Here is an 11418-nt window from a genome sequence, read left to right as displayed (position 1 = left end):
ATACTTCACTAGGCTAAAACAAGGTTTACTCGTTCATTCGTGTCGGTCAACCACTGAAAACATAAATGTGTCAAACTTTGTCTGCCTCTTCTTATCCATTTGGTGGAATTTCAACCATGCTCCGTCTTCTCTGCTTCCCACCCCTCCTCGTGCACTTCTCCAATCCTCCCTCTCAGTCTCACAACAAGAGGATAATGCTAGTGTCTCGTTTCCCCTAGCAACCAGTTGCTATAGGAATATTCCTTAGTAATTCAAAGTGTTGATGATGATGATGAAGAGTCCAGATGTATGACCACGATAGTTAGATTAGGCTAGTTATTCAATCAAACACATTTATTTTACAATTATAGACCCCTAACCTAGGAAGAAATGTGTCTCTTATAAACGTCTGTGTGCAGTTACAGGTAGCATACTAGAGAAAATTCGACAAAAAATATATTAAATCCACCTTTTTCACAGTCCTCGGCATTTTAGCTGTGCACATCTCACATTTCCCAACACGGTTGCAGTAACTAGTCGTTTCTATGCGAAGCGGCTGCGGCCGCTTGTAGAAGTAGCCTTAATGACAACACTTCCCACAGTGCGACCAAAAGAAAGATCTACACATATGAAAGCGGTATTTATCGCTCAATACAAAAAGTAGATTTAATATTTTTCTGAATATTCTCTGTTTTTTGGAGTTCCACCTGCAACTGCACACAGATGTTCATAAGAGACACGTTTCTTCCGAATCGAGAACAAAGAAAGTATCGCCAAGGTTTGTAAAAAAATATCCTGATTATGGTAAACAGCAGCCTATGCAAGATCTCAGATGAGCTTTAGCTCTGCCACTGAGGTTCGTGTTTACATGGCTATCTAGCAGTAATGTTGGAGGCTACTGGCTTTGATCCAGTTAGTCTACTGGGAGGAGAAGATTTGTCTTTCCCCAGGATACCCTTGCTTGTGGAGATAATGCTAGCAACCGAATGCTTTAATAAAGGATGAAGGTATAGTAGACCCAAGTAGCCTATTGTAAACTGTAACACATCTCACAATTAGAGTAACATGCAATTTTATCATTGGGGACATCACACTTTGTGCTATAGAGTATAGACTGTTGGGTTTAACAACATTTCCAAAACTCCATACCTGATCATAGGCTTTTGTTTTGAAATGTGTATGCCAGTAATGTTAATTTTATCACCAGCACTTTTGGAACCATAGCACCACTGTAGCTATATAATCCAACCACCTTGACTGATGACTGTCAATTCCTGCTGGAAGTTTCTAACTTTCACAGACTAACCAACCTTTTCTAACTTTCACAGACTGACCAAACTTTTTTCACAAACGTTTTTAGAGTAAGATTGTTGGTCATGAAGATGTCCCTTTCCTAAAATAGTGTAGCAAACAAGGGGCGGGGAAGCGAACCCAGGTTACATGCGTGAAAGGCACACACCCTACGCATCGCTCCAACAGATTTAACCCACTTGGTCAGAATTGTAATGTCGCTCACTGTATTAGCGAGGATCACTACACCGTTTCGACCACTTTGACCACCAATATGCAGCCTACAGTTTTTTAGAGAGACAATAGATTTGTGGGAGTCCTTCGTAATTAAAACACTAACCAGCCGTAACATACGCATTCGATTTCTATTGTCTGCCATTTTCTTTTAGCCTCTGATTACTTTTATCTCCTAATGAAGATTTGTGTTGGTGTACTGGTTTTCCTCAACAGCCACCCTCTTTGGATGTATTATTGTTGCCGGCTGTACAGCCAGAGCTTGTGTGCTCGCCCAGGGTTTCAATTTTAGTCTATTTTAGGATTAGGGTTATGTCATGAAACGTGGGCTACTAGGCCTACATTATAAATATGACACAATCAGCATTTCACTTTGGATATGAATAATCCAAATTATCAATCAGTTATCAAAACGCTCAGATATAACCACCAGGGCAGGAGGGCGAAGAGATGAGAAGAGTAGGCTATCTCAGCTGATTTATGCAGGAGATTTAAAATAATCATGTAAAACATATCTGTAGGCTTTTTAGTAACTATTTGAATGATGTTTTAGTCCAATGCATGTTGGTTGAACGCTTTGACACCTTGAACGTGAAAGTGAGTGGTTCAGTGAGTGTCTCCGCCTAGAACATCACAGAGCTGATGAACGCAGCAACGTTCTTTTTCAGAACCATGGCGAGCGCATTGTGACGCTGTCCCTTCTACTCCTACTCAGAGCCATAGATACAGTATTTTCTAAATGGTTATACTCCTACTGTTCTCTAAACAATGGTTTCATAGTTTACAATTGTATAAACTCCCAAATCATGCTCAAAATTCAATTTAATTGATGTTACTGTTGAGTGTTTTTTAATCAGTTTGATAAACATGTTTATATAACCCATTGTGACATAGCCAACCATGACTTATGGAAGAATTTGACGTATTAATGGTCCCTATAAAACCCTGTAATTCTAAGAAAGAATTGTCAGATGGTTTTGAACTCAGTCAAAATCACTGCAGTATGTAGAGCGATAATGAGTAGGTCTATGTTCAGTCGTTTGTTGAAAGCGACCCCGCTGAGATTCCTCCGCGAGAGGTCGCTTCTGTGTGCAGCTGACCTGTTGTTTGCGACCGGTTCGGCAGTCTACTTTTATAATAATAATAATATGCCATTTAGCAGACGCTTTTATCCAAAGCGACTTACAGTCATGCGTGCATACATTTTTTTTGTGTATGGGTGGTCCCGGGGATCGAACCCACTACCTTGGCGTTACAAGCGCCGTGCTCTACCAGCTGAGCTACAGAGGACCGCATATAGCAAATATTACGGTATCGGTGAGGATGCACTGGCCACCGTGGAGAGCGTGGACCGTGTTGTCACGGTTGAGGAGGGTAAGTTTACATATTTGACAATGTCTAAATAGTAATAGTCCCAAATGCCACCCAATACCCTATTTCTTATTTTGACCAGGACCCATAGTTCTATGGTTAAAAGGCGCTGGTCAAAAGTAGTGCACTAAATAGGGAATAGGGTGTCATTTAGGTAGCAATCATGGTGATGACATTTTTTACAGTGTAGCCCTAGATTAACAACAACATACAAACTTGCTCCTTTGAAACCAAACCTTTGCTTTAGGTTTAATTGAACATGTTGGTACATTATGCAGACACATAAATACATTTGATGTCATACAATATAAAACACAAGTAAATATATGATCAGCCTAACTACATGGACAGATGTCTGGTGTCTTGTAGCTAGTATTTCTTAAACTTAGAGAAAACAATCCTTTATTGTTTTTCATAAAGATAATGAGCCCACCCTGGACCAGGAGGACCCAGTCCTTGTTCAGGTAAGAATGCTGCAGGCCTATCAATAGCTTGGGTGCCAGTCTTTCTGCTCTCTTGCCAATTCCATCGTGGCAATATGATATTGGCATCACAATCCCATAAGGAGTGGACAGAGAGCTGAAACAGACTGGCACCCAGGCTATAACAATACTGCTTCATTAGCAGGATTGGTTCAATAACAATCTGTCATTCAAACTGTCATTTTACTGACTCATAAATTGATCCTGATTTTCTTCCTTAGTATGTGGTTGAGGAGGTTGGGCACCGGCCCTGTCTGGCTTTAATCCCTTGGTCTGGACCTCTGTGGGTTCCCAGCTCTGTAAGTCCATCCATTCTGATACTCTTTGGTCTTCTCTCTGGTCTTAAAACTGGTTTATGTACTTTAAACATAAACATGACGTTTTCTGAAGAACAATATGGAAATACATTTCTGTAAACATATTCCCTATTTTTTATAACTGCAGCCAACATATTACCTTACCCATGCTGGGAGGATGCTGGTGAGAGAGCTGGCAGTGTTAAACACGCAGGTAACCATGCAGATTATTGGACAAAGCTCATCTGATCTAATAGGCAGGATTACCTTCAGTATCCACTACGGTAGTGAAATACTTTGATGTTCGTTCCCTCATTTTCTCACAGATATTCACAGTGGAGCAGCCCATTTTCATCTGTTTCACTCCTGCTAGGAGGATGGTATGGAATGAACTGTCCTCTCAAAATGAACAGGTAGCCATTCATATGCAGGTACCTCAGATGTTTCCTTAACCTTTCAACACAGACCTGTGTAGTGTCTCAGAATCTATCATGCAGTAGCCTCCTCTTGTGATCCTCCCTATAGCAGTCTGTCAGACCTATAGGCTACCTGTCTATCATTCAAACTGACTTTTAATTTGATCCTGTCTTGTTCCTTAGTATGTGGATGAGGAGGTTGGGCAGCGGACCTGTCTGGCTTTAATCCCTTGGTCTGGTCCTCTGTGGGTTCCCAGCTCTGTAAGTCCATCCATTCTGATACTCTTTGGTCTTTAGACTGGTTTATGTAACTTAAACATAAACATGATGCTTTCTGTAGAACAATATGAAAATACATTTCTGTAAACATATTCCCTATTTTTGTAATAGTCTGTAACACTGCAGCCAACTTATTACCTTACCCATGCTGGACGGATGCTGGTGAGAGAGCTGGCAGTGTTAAACACACAGGTAACCATGCAGATTATTGGACAAAGCTCATTTTATCTAATTGGCAGGATTACCTTCAGTATCTACTATGGTAGTGGGATACTTTGATGCCCTTAAAACTGTTCCCTCATTTTCTTACAGATTTGCAAGATTGAGCAGCACATTTTCATCTCTCGTGCTGGCATGATGGTATTGGATGAACTGTCCTCTCAGCTTGAAGAGGTAGCCATTCATCTGCAGGTACTTCAGACATGTTCTTAACATTTATATCTCAGACCTGTGTATTTCAACTATTATCATTGCAGTGGCCTCCTCTTGCAATCTTCCCTATGCCAATATTTTACTCCTATACAGTACCAGTCTATCATTCAAACTGACTCTTAAATTGATCCTGTCTTGTTCCTTAGTACGTGGATGAGGAGGTTCGGCAGCAGCCCTGTCTGGCTTTAATCCCTTGGTCTGGACCTCTGTGGGTTTCAAACGCTGTAAGTCCATCCATTCTGATACTCTCTGGTCTTTAGGGGGGCTTAAACATAAACATAACTTTTTCTAAAAGAAACTTCTGGAAATACATTTCTGTAAACATATTCCCTTTTTTTATAGCCTGTCAAACTGCAGCCAATTTATTATCTTACCCACGCTGGGAGGATGCTGGTGAGAGAGATGGCAATGTTAAACACACAGGTAACCATTCAGATTATTAACCATTACTCATCTGATCTAATAGGGATAATTACCTTCAGTATCCACTAGTAGAATACTTTGATATCTTTAAAGCTGTTCCCTCATTTTCTCAGATTTTCACAATGGAGCAGCCCATTATCATCAGTTTCACTCCTGCTAGGAGGATGGTATGGGAGGAACTGTCCTCTCAAAATGAACAGGTAACCATTCATAGGCAGGTACCTCAGATGTTTCCTTAACCTTTGAACACAGACATGTGTATTTCAACTGCCAATTGTCTTAGAATCTATCATGCAGTGGCCTCCTCTTGCGATCCTCCCTATTCCAGTCTGTCAGTCATATAGGCTACCTGTCTATCATTCAAACTGACTCTTAATTTAATCCTATCTTGTTCCTTAGTATGTGGATGAGGAGGTTGGGCACCGGTCCTGTCTGGCTTTAATCCCTTGGTCTGGACCCTTGTGTGTTCCTATCTTTGTGAGTCTATCCATTCTGATACTCTCTGGTCTTTAGAGGATATTAAAGATTAACATCAAGTCACTAGTTTTCTATAAAACCACATAATGAAAAAACATATTCCCTTGTCTTCATAGCCTGTCTTCTCCAAGGCCAAACCAGTCTACTACCTCACTCGTGCTGGGAGAATGCTGGTAACAGAGCTTGCAGTGTTAAACACACAGGTAACCAAACACATTATTAACCAAAGCTCATCTGATCTTATAGGGAGAATTTACTTTACCCCTGTTCCCTTTTTTTTCACAGACTTCCAAATTGGTTATTGAGGAGCCTACCATTCACCTCACTGAAGCTGGGAGGCTAGTGCTTGACGAACTGTCAGCACCTTCAGATAGCCATTCACAGGTAGTCAATCACATTATTAGACAGTCATAGCTGATTAGTAATAGTACACATTACCATGTCCTCTATCTCCACAATTGTGTGTCTTATTAATCACAGAGCAATCTCTATAATTAGGGGATGTCTTTGTTTTTCAGCCAAATAGGGAAGACTCTGGTTTTCCCTATGAGAAGTTGCAGCTGGTTGGGAACTGGGGTTCGTTTCATTTCCATTACTGGAATATCCATTATGGACGAGTGCAGGTACTTCAGACATATTCTTAACATTTATGAACAAACCTGTGTATTTGAACTCCCAATTGTCTCTGGGTTTTCTTTTGTATGTCTGTCCCTAATTGAAACCTAGGGGAAACTTGTCGTATGAACATCATGTGGGCTCTATATCACTGCCAGGGATTATACTCAGAACTGAAATCGCCTGCCAAATGTTATAGACATCTACAGCTAATATATAGAGAGAGGTCTGGAGACTGAATGAGTTTTTTCTTTATAGCAAAATGAAGAGGACATGCATCACCTGTGCATTGTGAGGGGAGTGGAGAAGCAGCTGTGGTGGAGCAGAGTCATCCAGGAAAAAATCCTGGACCCATGGGTGAGAGATTCTCAACTGGTCTTTCGTCTCAAATGCACCTGATTTGTGTCAAATGACGCACATGCTATAGGTCTACTTATATTTCCTGGATGAAATGTAATGTTTCTCTGTCTATTTTAAAGGGTCTCGTCCAGGTGGTCCTCACCAACAAGAAGCTGATTGGTATTAAGGTACAGTCAGGCAATTTTTCACAGAAAAAATGTAAAGTGGCAAATGTCCATTTACCTATTTGAATAAATACATGTTGACAGAAAATGAAATTACACGTTCTAATCTCTTGCCTCATTTTTAGTTCCTTGGTAGAAGGATCCATGGACTCATGTCCTGCCTTGTCAAGAGGAGGTCTGAGTTCACCTATTATGAGGATGCCCAGGTACACCCCGTTGTTTCTCTGTGTTATGATTTATTTCAGTGTTTGGTTGAGGGGTTTTCAATATGGTGGTTTTCAGTGTTGGGCTGACAGTGTCACATGTTGTGTGTTAAACAGCAGGTGGATATCTCCACCACAGTGGAGGGGTACCAGGAGAGGGGGGGATGAGATGATGGCATATCAGTTCTCCACCTCTGACATCATCACCACCCCTCATGAGCCGTCCTCTGGCTCCTCTCACCAGTTCCCCCAGAATTCTCCGCCTCCCCCTTTCCCTTCCGATTCACCTCCCAGTCCCCCTCCACCTTACCACTCCACCCAGGACCAGGACCAGACCCCTGACAGCACTCCTCAGGTAAAACTCTTTCTACAGTCAATAATTCTTATTTCATTTGTACTTGTGTGTACAGGTGTGTGTCATTGTTTTGGTATCGATAGGTTTGTGTTGTCTGTCAAGGGTCAAGTTGTTAGGTCAAGATGAAAGTATTGTTATGATGTCACTGAATGTTTTGTCTGATTCAGTTGATGTTGCAGGTGAAATGCAGTTTAGTAGAGTTTAAGTTAATGTGATGTCTGTTTTAGGAGTTTGAGGAGGAGTTTGTGGAGGAGCAAAATAATGCTGCAGATGTGCCCCAGTTGCGGTGGGTTCGCTTTCATGTGTTCATCTATAGTAAAAACCTTTGCTTTGAAATAATCTGCCCAATATTGTAGTTATACAGATGTAGGATCTTAATTTGAGACAGTTTGCTACAGCAGGAAAATAATCCTGCAGCAACAGGATACATTTTTCGTTAGGGACAATCGAGTCTAAAATTTCAAAGTGGAAATTACAAACTTGAAAATTCCAAATACGCTACAAGTTTGCATTTCCTGCCGTGCAGGAAAATTCTCAGCAACAAAAGAGTGATCAAATTAAGATCCTACATTGGTATGGTCTTTCTGAATCCTGCAGTTATAATATAGGCTAACATAAAATGATTTCTTAATTTCATGGCACTGATGTTTTAGCTTCTTAGGTTGAACATTTGTTATTGAACATTTCTATTTACAGGCGTTACTTTGAAAACCAAGGGACAACCAACTTCTCTCTGAGGCTGGCCGGTATCAGACGTGCTATGGAGGTGAGAAAATGTGAATTTAGCACCTTTTGTATTTCACTTCATGAACATTTCTGGACTATTTGTAAATGTACTGTCTTGTTCTCACAGGCTCTGACATCCTCAGACAGTACCTCCCTCAATTACCTCACCCACGCTGGGAGGATGGTGTTGAGTGGACTATCCGAGCTCAACCAGCAGGTAACCAATTACATAATTGTGCAACGTTCATCAGACCAGATATATAGTTCCCACTGGGCACAGATGTCATTTCAACGTCTCGTTTTGATTTACATTTGGTTGAGTTGTCAACTAATGTGAATTCAATGTGAAATCCCCCAAAAAATTAACGTAATTGGATTTAGGTTAAAAGACGAAATTCCCTTACGTTGATGACTTCTTTCAAATCCAATCAGTTTCCCACTTTGATTCAACATCATCACATTTACATTTTTTATTGATACAACATTGATTCAACCAGTTCTTGCACAGTGGGTTACCTTTAGGCAACAGTGATTCATAGGGTTTAGTTGAAAAGTTTCAACGTCATACTAGCCAAACAATCGGAGGCCCTTTGAATTACAGACCTGAATCTTTGAGTTTATGATCTAAGTTTTAAGGAATTTTATGATTGTTTTGTTTTGAGGATGTGAGGCAGTTTCAGCAGGCCTACGACCTACTGGTGAACTTCATTAATGAGCCAGCAAACAGGGAGCGACTAGAGCAGGAGATGGCTCTCGTAGGAGTAGGTCTACATGCAAGCTTGAGCGTTAGCTGCAGGCACCGTCTTCTCATCTAACATCTACTCAATGAGACTTTCTAAAGTGCTTGTCAATGAAGATGATGTAATTATCCTATTTGTTTGACTTCAGATCGACCGCATCAACTTCGCAGATGTTTTTTATGAATTCGTTCTACTAAGCCTTCTAGAAGGAAAGACATCTCTTCCTATATCTGTAAGTGGCCCTAAGAATGGAACATCCTGTTGTTTATCTATGCTATACACACTGTTGTCATATCAGATCTGAAGACACTCACTCATGTCCCCTGTTCCTTCTCCAGAAGCCTGGTAGCTTCCTTTATCTGCTCCTGGAAGTCATAATGAGGATTCACCCTCCTGGAGGAGCCTGGACAGAGGCTGCTGAGAACTTCTACCTCCTCGTTAAGGTACATTTGTCTCTCTCTCTCTCTCTCTCTCTCTCTCTCTCTCTCTCTCTCTCTCTCTCTCAATAATAGTTGATGATGTGTCTGTTGTCAACAGGGCCAGATGAAGGCATGGCTAGAATCCATCTTCAACCTCAATGAGTCAATCTATGAAAGCCCAGAGAGGCTCTCGGGGGAGGTGATGGGGAATCTAGAAATACAGGTTGAGTTCCTGCTGTCCAGCCTGGATTAAGGTTCCCAAACTGAGCTGAGGGCCCCATCACAAAATAAAGTGTTTTGCATTTAAACATTATCTGTCAATCGTAAACAAATGTTACATCATGTGTAGGGGAGAGTGGGGTAAGTTGAGCCATTTTTTACATTCAGCATTACTCTGTCAAGGGAAATATAGTATTCTTTCAAAAATATACAGTATCTGTCACGACTTCCTCCGAGGCTGCCCCTCTCCTTGTTCGGGCAGGCTTCGTCGTTTGTCGTCACCGGCCTTCTAGCCACTACCGCTCCTCATCTCATCATTCCATTTGTTTTGTCTTGTTTATTACACACACCTGGTTCATATCCCCTCATTAGTACCTGTATAAGTGTTCCCTCTGCCCCCTTGTCTTTGTGTGTGATTGTTTATTGTGGAGGAGAGAGAAGCTCGGTGGAGCTCCATGTATTTTGTATCGCCGGGAATATTCCCTGTGTGCCTTGTATTTTCCAGTGCCCCTGTTTTGCGCACTGGAGTGTTTTTACTAGGGGTGTAACGATCCATCTACTACATCGATGTATCGATTTATATTCCTATGATCCAACTACATCGATCTGTGCTCGAAGCGAGTTGGCCTTTTGGACAACATATATCGATCTAACATCGTTTTAAAATGTAATAAATCGATTGTATCGATACTAGGAAATAACCCATTGGATTTAAGCACGTCAGACTTTATATGGATGTTTTTTCTTAGCACTTTTAATGATAAAGGCTTTAAACATTACTCGATTCAGTCTGCCTATCCGTGACGTCATAGCGCCAGCAGCAGCGCAAAGGCGCCAAGACAACAAAGCATAGCATGGCGGATGACAGAGGAGAAGCCGACGAGCGAGAAATTATCAAGCCACCATTGCGGTCCTTACAAGAAACAGGAATCTAGGAAACTTCACCTGCACTGTCCAGTATCCAGGTATTTATTTCAGTCACACTGGTTGAATTTTTGGCTAAAAGGTTACTGAATCGATTTCAAGTCACTGAATCGTTTCGGATCGTATCGTTCTAAATGAACCAATATCGTCCTTGAATCGTATCGACAACCACGAATCGTGATACAAATCGAATCGTTGTTAAAACAAATCGTTACACCCCTAGTTATTAGTTATATTCCATTCCAATATTATATTCCAATGATTTTTTTTTAAATGAATTAAAAACAACTATTGAAAACCTTTTGCTCCTGAATGTCATTTTAAAGACTGATGGAATTTAAAATCTTGCATTATTTAAATAATATTTAGTGCAATTGTACATTATGGATGTATGGAAAAGGAACAACAAAGAAAGAAGACAATGTATGTGCAGGTGAGTTAAAAAGAGGGGCTTTACATCAAATCTCCTCATAGCGTGGATATTAATGGTGACATGTGCAACACCATTTCCTCCCCATATTTTATTTAAATAATTAAAATAAGATAACTAGACTTAGCTTTTAAGTATTATTTACTAAAGAATTTCTAAATAAAACGGATTAAATTGATTTTAAGACACTTGTGTGAAACCCTATCCCATAATATTCTACCGGGGGCCAGTTACCCCCGGTACTTAAAAAAAAACACATCCCTTTTCTAAAAACAACATTTCATTAAATAACTAAAATGTTTTAAACTGTAGCCATTTATTTCTCTTTATAGTTTATTCGCCAAAGCATGACCTTCATCCACATACCAATTTTTTTTCTCCAAACGTTGCTTTTTTCTGTCAGCAATTAGACCTTTTTCTAAGGGGGGGCTAGTTACCCCCTAGTACCCTAATGGCTCTGGAGCTGAGATACAAATTACAGCCATAGCCACTTTACCTCCAGAATACAGATCCATCTTCAGACCCCAGCGGTTTCCAAACCGAGATGGGATGCGGCAGAGTCGGCAAGTTACTGCTTACTGTGC

At 40.7% G+C, this 11418-nt stretch overlaps 2 protein-coding genes and 1 long non-coding RNA gene across 4 annotated transcripts; all 3 read left to right on the top strand.

Moving 5' to 3' along the window:
- Positions 1 to 2744: 2744 nt before the first annotated feature.
- On the top strand, positions 2745 to 7189 carry LOC123491062. The gene is made up of 13 exons (XM_045220942.1): positions 2745 to 2877; positions 3295 to 3338; positions 3578 to 3655; positions 3801 to 3866; positions 3979 to 4065; positions 5602 to 5679; positions 5796 to 5882; positions 5965 to 6063; positions 6198 to 6302; positions 6553 to 6651; positions 6774 to 6821; positions 6944 to 7024; positions 7139 to 7189. The coding sequence occupies exons 4-13, from the start codon at positions 3831 to 3833 to the stop codon at positions 7187 to 7189; spliced, it is 771 nt and encodes a 256-aa protein (XP_045076877.1). The 5' UTR covers positions 2745 to 2877; positions 3295 to 3338; positions 3578 to 3655; positions 3801 to 3830.
- Positions 4496 to 4967, top strand: LOC121567719. The gene is made up of 3 exons (XR_006001156.2): positions 4496 to 4539; positions 4660 to 4758; positions 4926 to 4967. It is a non-coding gene; the product is annotated as an uncharacterized LOC121567719 (long non-coding RNA).
- On the top strand, positions 7185 to 9569 carry LOC121568110. Of its 2 annotated transcripts, XM_045218929.1 has the most exons (8): positions 7185 to 7376; positions 7604 to 7662; positions 8073 to 8142; positions 8230 to 8319; positions 8765 to 8863; positions 8991 to 9074; positions 9181 to 9285; positions 9380 to 9569. In XM_045218929.1, exons 1-8 carry the CDS (start codon positions 7191 to 7193, stop codon positions 9512 to 9514), a joined length of 828 nt encoding a protein of 275 aa, XP_045074864.1. In that variant the 5' UTR covers positions 7185 to 7190; the 3' UTR covers positions 9515 to 9569. The 2 variants fall into 2 exon arrangements, with proteins under 2 accessions (XP_045074864.1, XP_045074867.1); XM_045218932.1 differs by lacking the exon at positions 8765 to 8863.
- Positions 9570 to 11418: the final 1849 nt, after the last annotated feature.

The sequence above is a fragment of the Coregonus clupeaformis genome, chromosome 6 (genome assembly GCF_020615455.1).
Source record: "Coregonus clupeaformis isolate EN_2021a chromosome 6, ASM2061545v1, whole genome shotgun sequence".
NCBI classification, from domain to species: Eukaryota; Metazoa; Chordata; class Actinopteri; order Salmoniformes; family Salmonidae; genus Coregonus; species Coregonus clupeaformis.
Note: the sequence above shows the minus strand (reverse complement) of the source record. Positions and strands in the feature narration are given on the sequence as shown.

What these genes read in the sequence shown, in the direction of transcription:
- LOC123491062 (XM_045220942.1), top strand. Translation starts at nt 3,831, where the DNA reads ATGCTGGTGAGAGAGCTGGCAGTGTTAAACACGCAG. An exon ending in CCTTGTGTGTTCCTATCTTT is followed by an intron (nt 5,680 to 5,795) that starts GTGAGTCTATCC and finishes TTGTCTTCATAG; the next exon opens with CCTGTCTTCTCCAAGGCCAA. An exon ending in AAAAAATCCTGGACCCATGG is followed by an intron (nt 6,652 to 6,773) that starts GTGAGAGATTCT and finishes TCTATTTTAAAG; the next exon opens with GGTCTCGTCCAGGTGGTCCT.
- LOC121568110 (XM_045218929.1), top strand. Translation starts at nt 7,191, where the DNA reads ATGATGGCATATCAGTTCTCCACCTCTGACATCATCACCACCCCTCAT. An exon ending in CCCCTGACAGCACTCCTCAG is followed by an intron (nt 7,377 to 7,603) that starts GTAAAACTCTTT and finishes TGTCTGTTTTAG; the next exon opens with GAGTTTGAGGAGGAGTTTGT. An exon ending in AGGAGATGGCTCTCGTAGGA is followed by an intron (nt 8,864 to 8,990) that starts GTAGGTCTACAT and finishes GTTTGACTTCAG; the next exon opens with ATCGACCGCATCAACTTCGC.